The 23,880-nt window shown below is 44.8% G+C and overlaps 1 protein-coding gene across 1 annotated transcript in view; it reads left to right on the forward strand.

Moving 5' to 3' along the window:
• The first annotated feature begins 385 nt into the window (after positions 1-385).
• The window catches only part of GUCY1A2 (guanylate cyclase 1 soluble subunit alpha 2), a 137,602-nt gene continuing 114,107 nt past the window's right edge, over positions 386-23,880 (forward strand). Inside the window, exon 1 of the mRNA XM_075266123.1 lies at positions 386-970. Within this exon, the coding sequence (XP_075122224.1) occupies positions 728-970 (243 nt within the window). The 5' untranslated portion in view covers positions 386-727. The remainder of the gene's footprint in view (positions 971-23,880) is intronic.

Consider the following 23,880-nt stretch of genomic DNA (forward strand, 5'->3'; position numbering starts at 1 on the left):
GCTGAACCCCAGAGACGGGATGAGTGATCGGGATCAGAAAAGATCGGATTCCAATCGGCGATCAAGCAAATTTCACAATCGGGATCAGCTGGAAAATGATCAGAAATCAGATTTTAAAATCGACCCTGAAATCTCAAGATCGGCTCAACCCTAATCCCAACATGGCTACTCTATCATCTTAAGAACTTAAGTGACAAACTCAGCTCTGCTACATCTGGACGAGCCCACAGACCGCAGCTGTAAGGCTTCCTTTCCATGTCGAACTGATTGGATTGTACAAGCCACAGACCTAGGGGGGCTTCCCAAGTCCTGTGAAAGTGTGTCACGCTGGTGACAGGGGCGAGGAGCACGTGACGATGGCTGGAGCAGCCGAGAAATGCAGCAGCCTGGGAAGGAAGAGAGAAAAAAATTAAGAGCGAGGGAAGAGCATCAGCGTTCAAAACACAGAGGGAAAGAGAAGCAGCGAGCTCCACGCACAGCGCACACAGCACACACAGCTCTGCTGCCTGCGGGGCCGCTGCGCACAACACAGCCAACAACAGCACAAGACACAGAAACAAAAGGGATGCACGGGGGGTGTTAAGAGGCAGATACGTACAAGGACTGGCACAGCACGGAGCTGCTATATAAATGACAAGCTGGACGTTGGCATAGTACCACAGCATGCTCTCCGCTCTTTGTAGCCTGACATAGCGCGGCGTCTCATGGTGTTTTACCAAACCTCAGTATGTCCAGGAGGAAGATCTCATCGGAATCGTTCAGCTCACTGGGATCTGACTATACTGAGACCAGCCCGGAGGAAGAACCAGAATGCCCCTTGGCTCGGATGTGCTGGAATGGGAGCAAAAGCCCCACAGGGTCTCAGGATCAGCACCCACAGCCGGTCCCCGGCCCCAGGAGAGCCACCAGGAGGAGACGGGTGAACCTGGACTCCCTGGGAGAGAGCATCAGGAAACTGACTTCTCCCACGGTAAATGCATGCTCGGTGCTGTGAGGGCAGGAGAGGGGGGTGCAGAGATCCGGGGAGGTGGAGGTGATGGCTGGCACCTGGCGGGAGACTAGGGGATTAATGAAGGAGATTTCTTAGCACGGGGCAGAAGGACTGGCTGGTCCGCCAATGACTGGCAGGCATGAGTGACACTTGGCCAGCCTGTCATTAGACATATGCTGTTCATTAGTGCCATAGCACCCACTGGCATGTGCCAGCCACACGCTGTGGCCATATCTAACTATACGGCGGTGGAATTCTCCATCTATACAGTGTGACAGTATATATCTATACAGGACCCCACACCAGCCGTACATACATTAGACATATACAATATGCATTAGTGCCAGAACACCCACTGGCATGTGCCAGTCACGCGTCGTATCCTTATCTACCTACATACTGCTGAAATTCTCTATCTATATAGTATGACGGTATATATCTATACAGGACCCCGCACCAGCCGTACATAGCACCCACTGGCATATGCCAGTGACACACTGTGGCCATATCTCCCTATACAGTGATGGAATTCTCTATCTATACGGTATGACGGTATATATCTATACAGGACCCCGCACCAGCCGTACATAGCACCCACTGGCATATGCCAGTGACACACAGTGCCAATATCTACCTATACAGTGATGGAATTCTCTATCTATACGGTATGACGGTATATATCTATATAGGACGCCACACCAGCCGTACATCCATTAGACATATACAATATGCATTAGCGCCATAGCACCCACTGGCATGTGCCAGTCACACACTCTGGCCATATTTACCTATACAGTGATGGAATTTTCGGTCTATACAGTATGACGGTATATATTAATACAGGAACACACATGAGCCATACATTTAACACTGTACTGTACACTACATGCCATCTGCCTATATATAGTGACATGCAATGCAAGGCTATTCCACCATCATATTCCCGCCGTCTTCTCTCCTTACGTTAAACGTGTAGGAGTGCGACTTATAGGATCCAGAGTCCTGTATAGGATTCTGCATTGCCATAGTAACCCTATCCAATATATACGATTCAGTGCCAGAAATGGGCAAATGCTCCTTCCCTTAGTGCCGTGTGTTGCTATGGTATAACTATTCCTATAATCCATACACTACATAGAAATATACTATATCCTATAATGCAAGATTTCGATGTCGTCCACGTCTAAGGGCCGTATAGGACATAGAGTGCTGGGCGCTCTGGCATGGGGGCACCACGCTCTGCTATTACCCTAGGCTATTCTTGTACAGCATATGGCCGGCGATCCTAAGGAATATGGGAATAGACAATTCGTGGGTGTGAAGGTTGCAGGCGAGGGTTGGCAGGATACAGAAAGAGAAGGGACGGCTCTGTCATCCCCCCTTTTGTCTTCACAGAGCAAGGAAATGAGAGATAAGGGGGGGGGGGGATAATCAAGGGAAGGAGCCTGGCTCATTATAGAGCGCGCTACTATGTCATCCGCAGCGTATACTTAATGTCACCCTCACCCGGCTCCACATACTAATTAATGGCAACTAATGGCACAGTGACCTACAAAAACATCGGGTGGGCACGGACCTCAAAATTCCCGCCTGACAATTTTTTGATAGACGTTTCGGCTAATTAACCCATAACTCCTAGCCATTGAGAAACGACAACTCCCACTAGGCTCGACAGTATGCTGGAAGTTGTAGTTTCTCGATCGCCGGGGTCGAGAATAGACCGTGAAGTGACCCAGAATTATTTTAGCGCAGATCTAAGACATCTTCTGGCCGGCGGAACAGGTTTCCATTGCATTGGACAATTGGTAAACCAATAGATTGATGTCAAGTCTTTATCCAACTTTTGGAGGTCACCATCTAACTCCTAGGACACAGAGAGATCCCTCCCTAAATTAGCTGAAATGGAGACCTCTTACTAAGGGGATCTCTCCTTGGAGGATCAAGCATGTCACTGTGTAGCTTATTGATTTTAATGGGCACCGTGTAATCCCATGTTTCTCCAGTGGAGGTGCTGCAGGGAAATAGAACACGTACTGCCAGACTTCCTTGCCAATTACATCAAATTATTGGGGATTTCAATAGCTTTTTTGGGAGCCCACTAACATAGGCTATAAAAGCCATATACTGTTCCACCCATTAGTTATCTAGGAACCTGTGATGTCACTAAACTTGTCTGTAAGTGAATTGATACTCTATAGTTACATGAGAATCCCAGGTGATCAAAATACCAAGATAGTTGGCACATAACTGGTGAATGAAGTCTATGTAGTGTATGGAAGGGATTTAATAATTTCTATATGGATGGTATTCCGGCTAGTCTTCCAGAAAGTTTAGTATAATATACATAACCCAAGTATAACATATCGTTTAGGAAGGATATAAAGTACGAATTCCTCTTGCTGCTAAGAACTAAGAAACCCAATTGCAGGAAATAAGAGTATATTGCATTACTTAAAGGGAGTCTGTCACCAGAACCAGCATATCACCCCAGCCCTGCAGATAGATAGGTTAGTGTCACCAGAACCAGCATATCACCCCAGCCCTGCAGGTAGATAGGTTAGTGTCACCAGGACCAGCATATCACCCCAGCCCTGCAGATAGATAGGTTAGTGTCACCAGGACCAGCATATCACCCCAGCCCTGCAGATAGATAGGTTAGTGTCACCAGGACCAGCATATCGCCCCAGCCCTGCAGATAGATAGGTTACTGTCACCAGAACCGGCATATCACCCCGGCCCTGCAGGTAGATAGGTTACTGTCACCAGAACCAGCATATCACCCCAGCCCTGCAGATAGATAGGTTACTGTCACCAGAACTACCATATCACCCCAGCCCTGCAGATAGATAGGTTAGTGTCACCAGGACCAGCATATCACCCCAGTCCTGCAGATAGATAGGTTAGTGTCACCAGAACTACCATATCACCCCAGCCCTGCAGATAGATAGGTTAGTGTCACCAGACCCAGCATATCACCCCAGCCCTGCAGATAGATAGGTTAGTGTCACCAGGACCAGCATATCACCCCAGTCCTGCAGATAGATAGGTTAGTGTCACCAGAACTACCATATCACCCCAGCCCTGCAGATAGATAGGTTAGTGTCACCAGAACTACCATATCACCCCAGCCCTGCAGATAGATAGGTTACTGTCACCAGAACTACCATATCACCCCAGCCCTGCAGATAGATAGGTTAGTGTCACCAGGACCAGCATATCACCCCAGTCCTGCAGATAGATAGGTTAGTGTCACCAGATCCAGCATATCACCCCAGCCCTGCAGATAGATAGGTTACTGTCACCAGAACCAGCATATCACCCCAGCCCTGCAGATAGATAGGTTACTGTCACCAGAACCAGCATATCACCCCAGCCCTGCAGATAGATAGGCTAGTGTCACCAGAACCAGCATAACACCCCAGTCCTGCAGATAGATAGGTTAGTGTCACCAGAACCAGCATATCACCCCAGCCCTGCAGATAGATAGGTTACTGTCACCAGAACCAGCATATCACCCAGCCCTGCAGGTAGATAGGTTACTGTCACCAGAACAAGCATATCACCCAGCCCTGCAGGTAGATAGGTTACTGTCACCAGAACCAGCATATCACCCAGCCCTGCAGATAGATAGGTTACTGTCACCAGAACCAGCATATCACCCCAGCCCTGCAGATAGATAGGTTACTGTCACCAGAACCAGCATATCACCCCAGCCCTGCAGATAGATAGGTTAGTGTCACCTTGTTCTCCCCTTGTGAATCGCTGCCTCTGAGGCTAAGATTTTGCCTTCTTTACCAATATGCAAATAAACTCTTTGGACCGATGAGAGTGTTGCCACTTACCTTTTTGTGGTAATGGTATCACCTTCCTTGCTCCAAAAAGCTCATTTGCATATTGACAAAAAAGGGGTAATATCTCAGCAACCGAGGCAGGGAATTACAAGGGAACCCTAACCTATCTATCTGCAGGGCTGGGGTGATATGTCGGGCTCTGGTGACAGACTCCCTTTAAAGGCATTTTGGATTGCAAAAATGTCTATCAGATGTTGAGGAAAGCTTAATGTCAACTCCTGTGGGAGCTGCTGTAAAGTACTTGTACATTTCTATTAACAACTAGGCTGTCAATGATTTACATATACATAAAGATCTGTTACTACATTTCCTATCAGATCACCTGCTTGCATTTATTGTGATATCTTGATGTCATTATTGAGATTCTCCCCTTAGATCAATTTCTTATTGATAAGAAGCAACCCCAACAATAAGCATAAGACAGGGTTTCCCACTGATGAGACCTCCCGCAATCAGCTGTGATTAGGAAGGATTCCTAATATCAAGTGCTCAGTTTCCCTGCAGCACCCCCGCAGGACAGGTTAAGTATTACAGATCCATTAAAATAATTTGGCTGTGATTTTAAATGTTCCAGGTGCTCCTGGATGAGAGAATCTCTTTGTCGCCGCCCTAGCTAACAGATGACAGTCCTGAGATCCTCCACTATTAACCCCTAATTCTCCAATTACACCGCCCTTTTAATCACCAGACTAGAGTTCAATTATCCTTCCTGTGCTCGATCACAGAATCATTTTCTAACAATGGCAATCTTTTTTTCCCCCCGTTTTGTAGAAATTGTGTTTCCAATGGAAACCATCTTTCTCTTAATGTAATGCAATTTACACTATTCAGTGTCACACTCATCTTATAATTACCCCCTTCTAGATAATGAGCATGTGTTCAATCCACCCACAAGCACAAGCGACTCCTAATAAACCAAGGCTCTGTGACTGCTTCCCATTAGTCAGACGTGTCAACGTGGCATGAAGTAGAAAAACTAGTGAGCAACCTATATTTTCTGCAATTTGGATACAGGTTACAGATATGATACAAATATAGGTTGCATTCAGATGTAGCAGAGTTGAATGTGTCATGTAATGGAACATGGAAAACTCTGCATTATACCGAGTAGTCATGTCTACCTGGATTGCCAAGTCACAGAGGAGCATTATTAGGTGTCTAGAGGCCATGGGGGAGCATTATTAGGTGCCTGGGGGTCACAGCGAAGCATTATTAGGTGCCTGTGGGCTACGAGGGAGTATTATCAGGTGCCTGTGGGCTACGAGGGAGTATTATCAGGTGCCTGAGGACCACAGGGGGAGCATTATCAGGTGCCTGAGGGCCACAGGGGGAGCATTATTAGATACCTGGGGTCATTGGGGGGCATTATTAGATACCTGGGGGCTACATGGGAGCATTATCAGGTGCCTGGGGGCCACAGGGAAGCATTATTAGGTGTCTAGAGGCCATGGGGGAGCATTATTAAGTGCCTGGGGGCTACGAGGGAGCATTATAAGGTGCCTGGGGACCACGGGGGAGTATTACTAGATACCTGGAGTCATTGGGGGGCATTATTAGATACCTGGGGGCTACAGGGGAGCATTATTAGGTGCCTGGGGGCCACTGGTAAGCATTATTATGTGTCTAGGGGCCATGAGGGAGCATTATTAGGTGCCTGGGGGCCGCGGGGGAGCATTATTCGGTGTTTGGGGGCCCATAGGGCAGAATTATTAGGTCCCTGGGGGCCACGAGGGAGCATTATTAGGTGCCTGGGGTCACAGGGGAGCATTATTAGGTGCCTGGGGTCACAGGGGAGCATTACTAGACACCTGGCAGTCATTGGGAAGCATTATTCATTGTCTGGGGAGTCATATACTGTATGGTGGGCTACTGGGGGGCATTATACTATGGGGGGTCAGTGATAGTGAAAGATATATTTTTTATGTACTGGGTGGTGATAGCTGTGCGGGAAGGACAGGCTAGTATAGCTTTGAGGATGCATTCACATGATGCAGTTTTAATCAGGTTTTATGTAGCATGTTTGGGCTATATCTTCACAAAATGTGCTAAAAACCTCTGTTTTTGACAAAAATAGATTTGATAGGGGTCCCCCAGAAAATGTTTTTTTTTCCCAGGTTTTCCCCCCGAGTCTTAAAACGTTGGGGAACACTGGTACAGAGAATAACATGGATTTGCTAAAATCCCAATTTGGGACTTTTTTACATACTTTGCATTTCCTATTTTTACCATTTCAGAATATCTGCGTCTTCTTGGTTAATAGAAATACGTATATTTATATCTAGAAGCTGAAAACTGCTGCTGACCTTCAGATGTGTCCTTCACTCCTTTTCCTCCTAGCTGGACATATCTAGATATGTGTCACGAGATGAGCGGCTTTTAGGTTTTAAAAAACTCAATTTTGTGATATTCGGTTATGAGATGTCTAACCTTAACGTGTCTATGTGCGCCCTCCGGTGGTTGTGATGTGAACTGCAGTCGGTGAAGGGGTTCATCGGCATGTTACAATATTGTATTGAACTGGTTTGTTAAGAAATTAGTCTTATCCACACTCAGGCAAAGCAATGAAACAAGTCTGTTATTTACTGGTCCGATATGTAATGAGAAACGCAAGCAACAATTAAAAACACTCCTATATAGACATATGTGTCTCCATGGCTACAGACTACAAACAAACCCTGTGTAGTCTGACTCTGCATCCTTTCCTACTGCTTAATGCAACATTGTCTTATTTTAGATGTATGAAAGCCATTAAGAAACTGCCTATATTTTGTGGAAAATGAATGGAAATTATACGCGGTCACTTAAAGGGATTTTCCAAAGATAGATTCCAAAACCCATCCTAAAGAAAGGTCACTGATATCATATCTGTGGGTGTTCAACACCTGGCACCCCCATTAAAGAGGACCTTTCATGGTTTGGGGCACAGGCAGTTCTATATACCGCTGGAAAGCCGACAGTGCGCTGAATTCAGCGCACTGTCGGCTTTCCCGATCTGTTCCCCGGGTAAAGAGCTATCGGTCCCGGTACCATAGTGCTTTACATTCAGAAGGGCGTTCCTGACAGTCTGTCAAGAACGTCCTTCTCCACAGCAGTGCCTATCGTGCCGTACAGTGTGAGCGGGGAGGAACGCCCCCTCCCTCTGCTCACAGTGCTCGTCCATAGACGAGTATTATCAGGAGGGGAGGGGGCGTTCCTCCCCGCTCACACTGTACAGCGCGATAGGTGCTGCTGTGGAGAAGGACGTTCTTGACTGACTGTCAGGAACGCCCTTCTGACTGTGAAGAGCTACGGTACCGAGACCAAAAGCTCTTTACTCGGGGCACAGACCGGGAAAGCCGACAGTGCGCTGAATTCAGCGCACTGTCAGCTTTCCAGCAGTATATAGAACTGCCTGTGCCCAAACCCATGAAAGGATCTCTTTAATGAACTGTCTCAGCAGCTGATGGATGGAAAATGGAAAAGGAAGCAGACAGTGCTGTTCTCTATGTAGTGGCCAGACCTGGTATTGCAAATCAGCTCCAATTCACTTGAATGGGAGCAAAGGTGCAATGACTCAGTTCAGCCACTTCACAAAGTACAACTTTGCCATAAGCTTCCAGCCCAATTCTCTGTGTATCAGCTGCTGAGGACAACTTATGGATGGGAGTGGTGAGTGACAGACCACCACCCATCTGATATTAGTAAATCATCATTTTTTTTTTAGCCTGGAAAACCCCTTTAAAGAAGACCTGTCACCAGTTCTGAAAATCCCTATGACATAAATCACCTGATCGCACTGTCACCCTGAACTTTTTGGTTAATTTTATGCAGATCTGTTCAGCCATTCCAAAGCTAGAATCCCTTTTATTATTAATACAGATCTCTGTTTGCTACATGTCCTGCTAAGTTACCACCCACTTGACTAGTATATCCTAAATTGCATCAAGACTATAAGGGCTTATATCTTTGGAATAGCTGATCTCTATTAACTAAATACCAAAATGCTCACGGTGACAGCCCCGATCTTAAAGTCCTCTTTAAGGGCTGTGATGGGTATTAACCAAAAGGAATTTTTTCATGATTATCTGAGGCAGAATGATACAATTTTTGTAAAGGGAGATCAAAAAACGGAATTTGTTGTTCGCACCGCTTAGAACATCCATTAAATGCATTGGCATGTTCCTTTGTTGCTTGTAGATTAGGTCAGGACAGGCCACGCGTTCCCCATTCTTACTAGATTGTAAATGTCTACCCCAAAACAATGGTCCACTAATGGTCAGTGTGGTTTAACATGTTCTGTGCTATGGTTGCTGTAACAACAGGGTTTTATGGAGTACTATGTAAGCGCCAATGAGTAGGATCTTGGAAATCCATTAAGTCCTGTAGTTATAGCAACAGACCTGGAAGTTCCATGTACTGATATCAGAAGGTAATATGACATATCTGCCTACACAAATTATTAAGTTATTCACTTAGAAATATTGGATTTGCTGGGGAGAATCTATTATGGAATGTATGGTAGATATTTGGAGTTAAAATAGTTGCAAACCTTTATTATTAATTGTCACAACTGGTGTTTTTTGGGTTTCCCACTCCCTATTCTCGGGATTGGTGGGATTCCAGTGGTCAGACCCCCCACCGTTCAGGTATTTTTTGCTCTATCCTTTGAGATTAGCGGGACCTAATGTGACCTTAGCTAAGTTTCATCCAAGTGATAAGTGACAGTATGATTGCTAGGGATACATTTCTGAAATCTACAGTCTTTCCAAAAGGTTGCCAGGTGCTTAGTCCCTACCGATCAACATGGATAATTAGTTTGTCTGAGATTATTCATGTCAAGATAGAAATGTTAAAGGCAAAGAAGTAATAGGGCCTGCAAAATCTTCCTTGGAAACCTTCAGAAAGTTTTCCAACTCCCATTTACCTGGGTGGAGGTTGTATAGTTAAATAGAAGATACGGTTGAATGAAGACTAGAGATGAGCGAACAGTAAAATGTTCGAGGTTCGATATTCGTTTCGAGTAGCCCCTCAATATTCCACTACTCGAATCGAATATCGAACCCTATTATAGTCTATGGGGGAAAAATGCTCGTTTCAGGGGTAGGCAACGTTCGATCAAATTATACTTACCAAGTCCACGAGTGAGGGTCGGGCTGGATCCTCCGAGAAGTCTTCTCCGTGCAGCGTCCCCGCGGCGTCTTCCCGCTCTTCATTCACTCTGCCAGGCATCGGGCCTGTGAAGAGCCGACTGCGCATGCCCGCACTACAAGCGAACATGCTCAGTCGGCTCTGCCCAGGCCCGATGCCTGGCAGAGTGAATGAAGAGCCGGAAGACGCCGCGGGGAAGCTGCACGGAGAAGACTTCTAAAGGTAGGAGAAGAACCAGCGTTGATTGGCCGACTGTATAGCATTCGGCCAATCAATGCTGGTTCTGCATCGAACTTTTACATTCGAATAGCGAGTGGTACTCGATCTAGTACGAGTATTTCGAATACCATAGTATTCGATCGAATACCTACTCGATCGAGTACTACTCGCTCATCTCTAATGAAGACACAGGTCCATCCAGTCCTACATATAATCCTACAGTGTTGATCCAGTGAAAAACAAAACAAAAAACCCCTAAGGTTGATGCCAAAAAACCTTTTCTGACTCCAAACCCAGCAATCAGAATAAAACCTTGGGTCAACCAGTCTTTATCAAAAATCTAGTTCAAAGGGAACATCCAGGACCCCTTTGAACTTACACGATGAATCCACCATCACCGCATCCAGTGGCAGTGACTTCCATAGCCTCGCTGTTCTTACCCTAAAAAGGATGACTCAAGAAGACAATGGCCCAACAATCATTTGACCACTAGAGAATTTGTTCCTCTAGCTCCTGCCAATCAACTGTTATTGCAGGGGAAAAATAGATACTGGCATCTGCCCATTGTGGAGCAGATAGCTCGGTAAAAGCAGTGGTATGGACCCAAAACAATCAAGGCAGGGGCACAAAATATGCAGGAAAGAGGTTTATTTACAAAGAACAGGAAAAAAATAAACCTTGACTTCAGGCACAAATGAGCAAAACAAAATAGAGCCTTAACTTCTAGCAAAAACAAAATAAAATCCTGCTCATCCGAGCAACTAACTAAGCAGAAGTTATAACCTAACTATACGTGTGGCTTACTACCAGCCACACGAAAAACACACGCACAAATTGGTCTCACTGGACTCAGGGTTACAGGACAGACCCAGCCGCCTCCTCGCTTTCTGGATCTGCCTTGAAGTGCAGGCTCTGCAAGTTTTTATGGGTCAGTAACAAGCCAAGGATGCACACCTGGGGCTGAAACCTATTCCAGACCCAAACTGGACCACACCTAAGTCAGGAATCTGGGCCTGATCTGGGCCTAGCACTTTGCCATTTGTCTGACCATGTAAAGTATGCGTGAATTGGGTCCACTACAATGGAAGCAGATCTATCTTTTGGGACACACACATGGACTCTATGGGGATGCTATAATTTCCATATACTGTAATAGTGTTCAAGAAGAGGTTTTGGGGGCTTAGGGCTCATGCACATGACCGTGTTCAAGTCACTGGCCATGATTGAACAGCACGGGTGGCACACCTGCCATGCCTCTGCGGCCCTGTTCATTGGTGCCAGCGAGCATGGCTGCAAAACCAGACAGGAATAGGACCTCACCTGAGTTTTGCACAGATAGTCAGCCCACACACAGATCCATGGAAATCACGGCCGTGTGCATGGGCCCATGGAAAAGAATGGGTCATTGTGTTATCCAGGAAAAACCCTGATAGCACACAGTCATGTGAATGGGCCCTTGCAGTGGGGATTTTTTTTTCAAAAAACATACTGAATAAAGGGTTAAAAATAAAAAAGAAGCAGTCCTCACCTCATTGATCCTCTGGTGCCCTATGACACTTAAGAATCACATTGGTGGGGGTCTGACTGCGGGATTTCCAAGCAAAACAGGGGAGTGAAAGTCTCCCACGCCTCCATGTGAATGAAGTGCCAGTGTTCTTGCATGACCGGCTCTCCATTCACTATGGAGCTGCTGGTGGTTGTAGCGAATGGAGTGCTAGTCATGTAAGCGGATTGGGTGCTTCATTCACGTAATGGGTGTTGGCGAACTTTCAGTCTCCCATTCTCCTGATCGCTTGGGGATCTGGTGGTCAGACCTCCAGCAATGTGACACTTATCACCTATCCTGTTAATTGGACAATCCCTTTAACTTCTGATCTCTATTAACTGATACTATTGATACTATATAAGCTGACTTGCCTCAATCGCAACGCTAACCTACCTTGGTAAAGGAAGCATTACCTGTGTGTGAGATGGGACCAGGAAGTAGAGGGCCAACTTGTGATGGGATTCCAGGGGATTGTTGGGTGAGACTTGCTTTTTTTAAAATCTGTTTAAGGCTAAGGCCCCACGTTGCAGAAACCCAGCTTTTTTAGTTGCAAATTTTGCTGTTTTTTGAGCCAAGGCCAGGAGTGGGCTGAGCAAAAACGGGAGCTATAAATGCTTCCTATATATTTCCCTTTCCTTTTGTAACTCCTCCGAGGTTTGACTCAAAAAAACGCAGCAAAATTTGCAACAAAAAAAGCAGCTTTTCCACAACGTGGGGCCTGAGCCTAATCTATCCTTAGGGTAAGATCACGCCGTGGAAAAGGAATTCTTCTTCATTTTTTGCCGTTGTTTCCCACTGGCAAGCTGTCCGCGACAGGACTCCGATGCGGCTTTCTGCCGCTGACTAGGTCCAGATGAATGGCTCTAATCATTAGGCAGTCTCAAGCCGCAGAATCCGCGACAAGATGGAGCAGGACGCTTATTTTTTCAGGGTCCTGCTGCGATCTCTATAAATATCTTTATATACGTAGAGCGTATACTGGAAGGCCGGACATCTTTCTCGATGAGCGTTTCCTTAAGACGACAATAAGGATGAGCTAATCCGTGTGTATTACCTGTTGGGTTTTTTCCCATCCTGACAAAATAATATTAGAAAATTATTAGCCGGGAATATAAATAGAAGCAGAACAGGATCTACGCGCTGCGCATTAGATAAAGCAACGTACTAGAAAACAGTTGCTAGGCGATGTTTCAGTCCTCGGCTTGGAAATGTTAACTTTATAACCCTGCGCTCTAATGATAGATTCTCTACTTTAAATGACTTCACAAACTTTTAGCCGTCTTCTCTCTGTTACTTTAAGGCCAAACGTGGCAAAATGCAACGTCGGAAAAACTGCAGCGAAAACACAATCCCAAAAAAGTTTGCGTCTTCACTGCTTTTTGCATTTTCTCCTCCCTTGATATTAGTCAATGGGGAATATTAGTGGAGAAAATGTGTTGGGTTTGCACTGCGTTTTTTCCCCCACGCTTTGGGGATGAAATGAAATAAAATCTCATTCATTTTTTTGCAAAAGATTTTTTTGCAGAAATTTTTTTTTTATCTCAGTAGGGCTTGAAGAGGCCCAAATCAGGGAATTGATTGTCAATTGCCGAAATTTCTGCAACAAGATTTTTTTGCATATGTATGTACCTTTTTGTTCTCTCACATGGAGGAAAATGGTGAGGAATTTGGTGTAGAAATTTCCACTCTGAAAAAAAAGCCTCCCATTTATTTCAATGGGTTCTGCTAGATTTTTTTCCACTAGCGGAAAATTCCCTAAACTCCGTTCACATGTAGGAATTTGATGTTGATTTGAGTGTGGATTCCGCCCCCCGAATCAATAAAAGATTTTGCCCAAAGTTTGCCTTCTATTGTTTTCAATGGGAGGCAGAGACTTCAGCAGGATGCTTAGAAAAGAAGCGTCCAGCTCGATCTTGCCATGGATACCGCGTCTGATTCCACCGCGGGTAGCTGGCGACCAGAAAATGAGGAGGAATTTCCAATATGCCCTGGCAGGCAAAAGCTATTCATGGAGACGTCTTTCAGTATCAGTGTGATCGTTGTGGTGCACTTGGTTTTGGAGAACTTGTTGAAGGGAACATGTTGTCCAATCTTTCAGCAGCGCCGGATCAGCTGAGCAGATTGATATATGATTTTGTACTGAAAGACTCAGTATATCTTGTCACTCCATTGTAACTCCTGCTCTATGCTTAGGAGTCCAGTGGGTGGTCCTATTTAGAGATGAGAGAACACCCCAAAGATTCACTTTGTTCCAGGTGGCTCAGGTCCCGATTCGTTTTGGGTTGAACAAATTTGGATAGAACCAGAAGTGAAATTGTTATATTCTCTTGGTCCAGGGGAAGTGTAAAAAATAAAAAGCAACAATTATACTCGCCTTCTCTCGCTTCTTTTGGGCGCCTCCTTGCAGGGTCCAGCACTCTCTCTTGTTCTCCTTGGTGACGTTAGACACCCAGGGGTCACCGTTGATTGATCATGGGCACGCTGAGAGTCACAATGCCATGATGCTCGGTGAACCCAGGTCCCCACTGTGGCCCAATCTAAGGCACCGGATACTGTGAGGAGGCCCAAAGAGGTGAGGGAAGGTGAGTATAAATGTTTACAATTTTTTTTTTCATTTTTTCCACCTCCCCAGGGTCTCCAACTATTATACTCTGGGGGTTGAAGAGAACCCACAGTATAATAATTTACTGAAATGAATTGTGCAAGACGAACCACAAAAATTTCAGGTTTGTTTGACTCTGAAATTTTTGAAAAATTACTAACAAACTTTGGGTCATTACTAGAGATGAACGAGTAGTATTCGATCGAGTAGGTATTCGATCGAATACTACGGTATTCGAAATACTCGTACTCCATCGAGTACCACTTGCTATTTGAATGGAAAAGTTTGATGCAGAACCAGTATTAATTGGCCGAATGTTATACAGTCGGCCAATCAACGCTGGTTCTTCTCCTACCTTTAGAAGTCTTCTCCGTGCAGCTTCCCCGCGGCGTCTTCCGGCTCTGAATTCACTCTGCCAGGCATCGGGCCTGGGCAGAGCTGACTGCGCATGTCCGCTTGTAGTGCAGGCATGCGCAGTCGGCTCTGCTCAGGCCTGATGCCTGGCAGAGTGAATTCAGATCCGGAAGACGCCGCGGGGACGCTGCACGGAGAAGACTTCTTGGAGGATCCAGCCCGACCCTCACTCGTGGACTTAAGTGTAATTTGATTGAACGTTGCCTACCCCTGAAACGAGCATTTTCCCCCCATAGACTATAATAGGATTCGATATTCGATTTGAGTAGTAGAATATTGAGGAGCTACTCGAAACGAATATCGAATCTCGAACATTTTACTGATCGCTCATCTCTAGTCATTACAAACCAGTCTGCTCAATACTAATTCCAAGTTATGTTTAAGTGTTTCCCCAAAGACTATCAGTCAATCTGATCAGCTCTTCCTGCTGTATAGCATGATGCATTTTCGTGGCGATAGACCTTGAAGGACAATGTGGGCACCAGCACTGATCCGGATAAGGACCTGTCCTGCCCAAATATCAGCCAATGAATACTGTATTCCCCATTTGCCCCCCTCATTCTAATTCACCAGTTGCATCAGTAGCTTCTAGTTGCAATGCCAACTAGAAGCTACTGAACCCCATTGCAAAACATATGCAAGGACCCCCAACCGTGACGATGTCCATTGACCAGCTGAAGGGCTGTTGGGCCCATTTAGGCACTTGGGATCAATACGATGGCAATTTCTACACCCCTTCCAGCAACTCCTCCGGCTACTGCCCATGAATCTTCCTTGTAAGCAATTTCTAGAACACAGTGGCATTTCTCTACAGGCTGTGTACTTTCTTGCAAGGTATAGATTACCTATATTAGATTGAACGAAACCAAGCCGAGCGTTCTCTTCTGGGTGCGCCATCCATATCCTCCCTGCTTCTTATTACGAGCCTTAACTCTGTATCGACATTCGTTCTCGGCTGAGATTGCTGTAGGGGACGTTATTGGTTTACTGGGGGTGAGTTTATGAAATGATGCCTTGTGAGAAATAATTGTGTTATATTATTCGACAGCGCTCATTATTATTCTACGAAGATTGACAACCATGGAAGGAAATGTAATGAAAATGATACCGGGAACGTGTGAGAATCCACTGTGCTTAATGTCAATGAACCCCTTGTACAAAAACAATTAGACCGAGTCTTCTATTGTTCGGTGATTTGCCGGAGCCGCTTGTGTTTTAATCTTATAATTTTGCCATCAGATTTGTTTTTATTAATTATGTTAATATGTTGATATCGATTTGCCAGAGTTGCCTACAGACAGCGGGGTAATGGGGTGGCATCGGGCAGCAATTTCAGAGAATAGGAGCACTTGCCCCTGTCTGGACCCGCCTCTGCTCCTCTTGCAGGCTCATTTGCATATTCATGAATATATAATTACTACTTAGCGTTATCAGTTTGCACCTATAAAGGTATGTTTCTGATCCTGTCACAGTCCCCTACAAGGGACTATTACTGGTTTGGGGGCATTTTGGACCAGATAGACTCCCTTTAATGTCATAGAAAGAAAAATAATTGCAAAAAATTATCGTTATAATTAATTCCTAATAAGAAAGCAGCTTGGATTAAAACAATAAATACATTACAAAAATTTCCTGTTGTGTTATGTCCACAACTCCTATCCTATGGATACAGCATTAAAAGAAAATCTTCTGTCTGATCCTCCAGTCATTTCATCTGACACCGACTTCTTAATAACATATCTGAGGTTTATTATTATGAAGAAGAAGTAGACAACGACAGGGACAGACCGCAGGGACTTTGTGTGTAGTCTGTTACTGTGGAGACACAAAAGCCTGCATTGTAACTTCAAAACCGTTACAGATTTGGAATCAAAACTGGTTACAAATTTGCTTCATTTGTTTGGTTCTAAACAATGCAAATTATCATAAAACATTTACATGATAAAGACTAGAGATGAGCGAGTAGTACTCGATCGAGTAGGTATTCGATTATATACTACGGTATTCGAAATACTCATACTCGATCGAGTACCACTCGCTATTCGAATGTAAAAGTTCGATGCAGAACCAGCATTGATTGGCCGACTGTTATATAGTCGGCCAATCAATGCTGGTTCTTCTCCTACCTTTAGAAGTCTTCTCCGTGCAGCTTCCCCGCGGCGTCTTCCGGCTCTGAATTCACTCTGCCAGGCATCGGGCCTGGGCAGAGCCGACTGCGCATGTCCGCTTGTAGTGCTTGTAGTGCGGACATGCGCAGTCAGCTCTGCCCAGGCCCAATGCCTGGCAGAGTGAATTCAGAGCCGGAAGATACCGCGGAAGATGGCGAGATGGCAGCTCCCCTAGTAATGGAATAAAAATACTAGAAACTCAAGAAACGAGAATATAATAACAGTGATAGAATTCGATGTCTGATTTTAATTAATAAATAAAGTGGTCATCTCTTTTAAAGGGGTGATCCCATCTTAAAGGAAGTCTATGGAGCAATGTAGTCTATAGCCACTCCTTCCTATGCTCTAATAGTCCTATACCATTGCGCGGATACCTATTATACCTGCACTCGTCATTATAAGCATGTATATACTGAATAGTAGACACAATAAGAACCTTACATTACTATCCATGGTATAATACGTCGGAGGCTTCTTGTTGCTTTCACAGGCCGTGACTCTAAATGTGTCTGAGATGTAGTTTGATCTGTTTTCCCGCATCAAACATCTGTTTATTCCGACCCAGAAATCAATGGGGACACGTGGCATAGACAACGCATTAATTTCAATCAGTTTTCTATATTCCATGTGCTATTCCTTAGATGTAGGTAATGACTTCCTATATCCTGTATTACTTCTCCTTAGGGAAGATGAAAGCCCTCTGGACAAACTATAACACTCATTGTGACAGACGGGGAGAATATTCGGTGGGTTTGGTTAAATGCTCAGTGGGGGAGATTGATGAAGACTGGCATATTCAATGGCGGCCGTCGTAACTCCTCAGTGGAGAATGGGGCACCCCATTTATAACATGGTACACACCATCACCCCTCCTAGTTTTGTGGTTCTTTCCATTGGTATCTATTGGTATATATGTATCTGCATGAATTAGGGGACCCAACTATAATCCTAATAATCATATTAATACCCGAGCCCCATACTACGACATTACACTATATTTATTTATGCTTTATACAGTCAACTAGAAACCCAATCTGAAATGTAATTAATTGTGCGCTCTATTAGAGAAGGAGGGATGATCCATTACCTGCCTGATTACGTCTCCTCCGATATCCCGTTGACTTTTACGACAACAGTAAATTAAGCGACTTACAATTTTGCAAAACATTCTTAATAGTTCGGTATAAACATGTCATAAATATAAAGTCGTAAAATCCAAACTGATTCTTCCCAGCGTTACTTGTATCAAACGCTCGGCGACTACTTATCATCCTATTACTATAATGTTCTCACAGACGGAGGCCAGATGGCTCTGGGGTAGTGGCCGCTATACGAGTTATTTCCCTATGGACATTCCCTTCCCCATACATTCATTGACAGTAGGTCCCAGTATTTGTATCATCTATAAGATTGTACCGGAGTAAAGAAGCCTCGGGAGGTATCTGCAATACAAGATGTTCTGAAAATAGACAAGACGTGAGGATTAGGGTAGGAGGCGAGGACAAGACAGACGATAGGGTGCGGCCAGTAGGCATAGTAGTCGTGAGATCAAAGGGTTGTAGAATCAGTATGGCCTAGGAGGTTTATATACTTTATTATATGGAATTTACTAGCATTCTGCATTTTGAGATCCATATTATGGTCATCTGCAGTCAGTGGCGTAACTAGGAATGGCGGGGCCCTGTGGCAAACTTTTGACCACCCACCCAGACCAACGCCGAAGACCCCGACCGGCACCCCCGCATTCCTGCGCGCTCTATTATGCCCCATAGTGGCCCCTGCACACAGTATTATCCCCCATAGTGGCCCCTGCACACAGTATTATGCCCCATAGTGGCCCCTGCACACACTATTATGCTCCATAGTGGCCCCTGCACACACTATTATTTCCCATAGTGGCCCCAGCACACAGTATTATGCCCCATAGTGGCCACTGCACACAGTATTATCCCCCATAGTGGCCCCTGCACACACTATTATTTCCCATAGTGGCCCCAGTACACAGTATTATGCCCCATAGTGGCCACTGCACACAGTTTTATGCCCCATAGTGGCCCCTGCACACAGTATTATGCCCCATAGTGGCCACTGCACACAGTTTTATGCCCCATAGTGGCCCCTGCACACACTATTATTTCCCATAGTGGCCCCAGCACACAGTATTATGCCCCATAGTGGCCCCTGCACACAGTTTTATCCCCCATAGTGGCCCCTCCACACAGTATTATGCCCCATAGCGGACCAACCATGAACAATTATTATACTCTGGGGTCTCTTCAGACCCCAGAATATAATATTCGTAGACTGAGAGGGGATAACAACACAAAAACACTGTTACTTACCTATCCCTGGCTCCGCTGCACTCCTTGGTGGTGTTGGCCATCTTGAATGACGTGTGGGGCGCCACATGACCCGGGACTTAGGGCACAATCATGTGACATCCGGGACATCACAGAAGTAGGCCCAAAGCTTTCCTGGAACCTGGAGAGGTAAGTAACACTGTTTTTTATGTTCCCTCACCTCTCCTGGGCTTTTGATCATTATACTCGGGGGGTCTTATACTTGTAGGGCCCGCGGTGTCACTTACTGATCCCAGCCCCTGCCAGGATTGGTCAGTAAATAGGGCCTGTTAACTCCAGCCGGTAATGGCCTATTAAGAAAAGAAAAACGCAGCAGTAGCGGCTGTCGCTGGGCCCCTAATGTCCCAAGCCCTGTGGCAGCTGCTACCCCGGTAGTTACACCCCTGTCTGCAGCTTATATGGATCATGTATAATCTTAGATCATAGGGTTAAAGAGTATCTACCGCCTCCCCAAGCAAATTCACCTGCCGCCACTGAATCAAATCAAAGTCCACGTCTCATGTATGTGAATGAGGTTTCTACAACCCCATTCTCCTGTTATGGAAAATTTTATGCAGATTTTTGTAAATAAGCAGCATATCCCGTATTCTGGTGGTGGCACCTTCTAACACCGGGAGGGTATGTGAAATGGCCATTCTATAGAAATAATAGCAGGACCAGTTTGGTCGCCTCTGTTGACCTTGAGAACCCTTCACACCTTCTTGAAGAAATTCACTTACAGATCCGAAAGACTATGAAGCCCTAAATGCATTATTTGTGGGCATATTAAAAATAAAGAGCTTACATTTGGGCATTAAGCAGCTGGCACGTTGCATAGGGTACAGCAAATGAAGCATTTTCATCTAGCAAATGAGAAATAACATAAATTCACCTTGAAAAATTGATGATTCATCCCATCAGCTTCCAGGCTAAATTATTTACTCAATAGTGAAGTGTGACGTTCGTGAAACATTCATTTAGGCCGCACTTCTTTTACTGAAGTGGAGATGTTAGAACTTTAAAGTAGGTCTCAAGCATCGGAGCGGCTGTAGTCACGTAGCAAGCGGGGTTTGTCATTGAAATCTATTGTGGCAACAAAATGACAACCTTAACTCTGCTACACTGAATGGGAGTAAATGTAGGCAAAGAACCCATGAAACAATCATGTGAAATTGTTAATGTGCGGCTTAAAGGGGGTCACTAGAACCAGCATATCAATCCAGCCCTGCAGATAGATAGGTTAGTGTCACCAGACCCAGCATATCACCCCAGCCCTGCAGATAGATAGGTTAGTGTCACCGAACCAGCATATCACCCCAGACCTGCAGATAGATAGGTTAGTGTCACCAGACCCAGCATATCACCCCAGCCCTGCAGATAGATAGGTTAGTGTCACCGAACCAGCATATCACCCCAGCCCTGCAGATAGATAGGTTAGTGTCACCAGACCCAGCATATCACCCCAGCCCTGCAGATAGATAGGTTAGTGTCACCGAACCAGCATATCACCCCAGACCTGCAGATAGATAGGTTAGTGTCACCAGACCCAGCATATCACCCCAGCCCTGCAGATAGATAGGTTAGTGTCACCAGACCCAGCATATCACCCCAGCCCTGCAGATAGATAGGTTAGTGTCACCAGACCCAGCATATCACCCCAGCCCTGCAGATAGATAGGTTAGTGTCACCAGACCCAGCATATCAACCCAGCCCTGCAGATAGATAGGTTAGGGTAATCTGAACCCGGAAAATCAACTCAGCCCTGCAGATAGATAGGTTAGGGTCACCAGAACCAGCATATCACCTCAGCCCTGCAGATAGATAGGTTAGGGTCACCAGAACCAGCATATCACCCCAGCCCTGCAGATAGATAGGTTACTGTCACCAGAACCAGCATATCACCCCAGCCCTGCAGATAGATAGGTTAGTATCACCAGAACCAGTATATCAGCCCAGCCCTGTAGATAGATAGGTTAGGGTCACCAGAACCAGTATATCCCCCCAGCCCTGCAGATAGATAGGTTAGTGTCACCAGACTCCAGCATATCACCCCAGCCCTGCAGATAGATAGGTTAGGTTCACCAGAAACAGCATATCACCCCAGCCCTGCAGATAGATAGGTTACTGTCACCAGAACCGGTATATCACCCCAGCCCTGCAGATAGATAGGTTACTGTCACCAGAACCAGCATATCACCCCAGCCCTGCAGATAGATAGGTTAGTGTCACCAGAACCAGCATATCACCCCAGCCCTGCAGATAGATAGGTTACTGTCACCAGAACCAGTATATCACCCCAGCCCTGCAGATAGATAGGTTACTGTCACCAGAACCAGCATATCACCCCAGCCCTGCAGATAGATAGGTTACTGTCACCAGAACCAGTATATCACCCCAGCCCTGCAGATAGATAGGTTACTGTCACCAGAACCAGTATATCACCCCAGCCCTGCAGATAGATAGGTTAGGGTCATCTGAATCACATGGTGTTTCCCCCTCCTTTGCCAATATATCACCATTTTGGTAATGTAGATAAACTCATGGCAGCAATGGCAAAAGCCTCGTTGCTCCATAGAGTTCATTTCCATACTAACAAAAAAGTCAATAAGTCAATATCTTGGGAACAGAGGCAATGATTCACAAGGGGAAACACCATGTGATTCAGATGATCCTAACTAGAGATGAGTGAGTAGGTATTCAATCAAATACTACAGTATTTGAAATACTCCTACGCGGTCGAATACCACATGGTAAATGTAAAAGGCGTATGAGTATGAGTATCTCGAATACCGCAATATTCTATTGAATACCTACTCGCTCATCTCTAACCCTAACCTATCTATCTCCAGGGCTGGGTGGATATGCTTTTTACATATTGCCCTAGGGAGAACTTGTGTTCCAATATTCTTCTGATTTTTGGAGTTTCAGATACGGGATAAGTACCTATAGGGTGAAAGCTCCTGTAGGCGACGGACATCCTGAAAATGGCTGACTTTCGCTGTAGCTTTCAGCCCCAATTCCCATGACTATAGCTATAGCTTTTAATCTTTAGACAGCAAAGGATAGATTCTCATTTTTTTATTAAACCAATCCAACAAAATATCATAACATACTAGCAAAACCCTTGCCTGGCTGCAGCACACAACACAACCACTGGGTGGCCACACCTAAAGCTGATTGGATAGACATCTCATGAAAGAATATAGCAATATCATGTTGTTTTCAAAAGCTGGTTGTTTTGTGATACGCAAGTATCCAGTAGGAGACAGGTAAGGAGGGATATATCTGTACAATGTAAAATTGAGTTTGATGTATAAAGAGTATGCAACACCCCCTAGTGGTGGCTGTGGACAAAGAAGTTTTTAAAACTACTACTATGTAGGGGTTCTGTATCTAAAATAAGAAAGCTATAAGTTCTATAAAAATGTTGGCTTCTGATATGTGTATATTAGTAATTCATATAATAAATAAGACAAGCAACCGCTTTAACCACTTCAGTACCGGGCCAATTTGTGGTCCAGGACCAGACACATTTTAGGTTTATTTTGTATGTGCAGTTTTGAGGTCTGTAAAATTTTTCTCATATGTCTCAGTCAACTAATTTTTGCGTCTTTTTTTCGGGGACATATAGGGCTTTATTTTTATGTTATCTTTATTTTCGAATGTGTTTTTTATTTTTTTTATATCCAGGAAAATATAAACAAAATAGGAGGGAAATTGTGTCTGTTTTTCAATTTATAATTTTTTTTTTATTTAATAACACAAAGTGTCTCTGAAAAACTTTATAAAATAGTTTTTCCTCTCCGTTACGGTAATTTTTATTTTGTATGGTGTCGTCGGGGGTGTGGCTATAACCTTTAATAACGGCGTTTTATTAGCGTATTATTTATTTATTTTTTATTATTATTTTATTTACATTTTTTTAAAACTTTTTAATTATATTTTTATTTTATTTTTTTTCCAGATTGTGTCCCCATAAGGTGATAAGAGACCTTTGGGGACATCTGATCACTTTATTTTTTTGTACTGGAGGCTGATTTCTCCTATAACTGGGGCTGCTACATTTAACCCCAGTTGCAGGAAAAATCCAGCCTCCTGCATGCTGTATACACAGGTTACTGAGCTGATCTGAGTCCTGTAGGACCCAGCAGCTCTTGTAAGACTTTGCTCCCGGCGAATCACGTGTCCGCCGGGTCAGAGGGCAGCTGCGTCTGAGATTATGGCTGCGTCTATAGCTGTGTATACAGCGCTCATTGAGCGCTATATACAGCGATCGAGAAGGCAGGGGAGGTAATAAATCTGCCCTGTCTTCTCTCTGGGAGCTCCGGCTGAAGTTACAGCCGGCTCCTATTGAAAGCAGCTGCACGATCTACGTGCAGCTGCTGTGTTCTGACTGGACGTACAGGTACGTCCTGTCAGAACTAGGCAACCACTTCCCGGATGTATATAGTCTATGGGCGGTCCGGAAGTGGTTAAATAATGAAGGCTACACATGAGTACAAACAAAGGTCTATGTTTACACATCAAAATATATTAACAGACCCATCAGATAAATAGATATTACATATTATTCTAAAGAACACACGGATCTCAGAGGTCTAAAGTATTTGCTGATTCACATAT

Source organism: Leptodactylus fuscus, chromosome 2, assembly GCF_031893055.1.
Source record: "Leptodactylus fuscus isolate aLepFus1 chromosome 2, aLepFus1.hap2, whole genome shotgun sequence".
Taxonomy (NCBI): Eukaryota; Metazoa; Chordata; class Amphibia; order Anura; family Leptodactylidae; genus Leptodactylus; species Leptodactylus fuscus.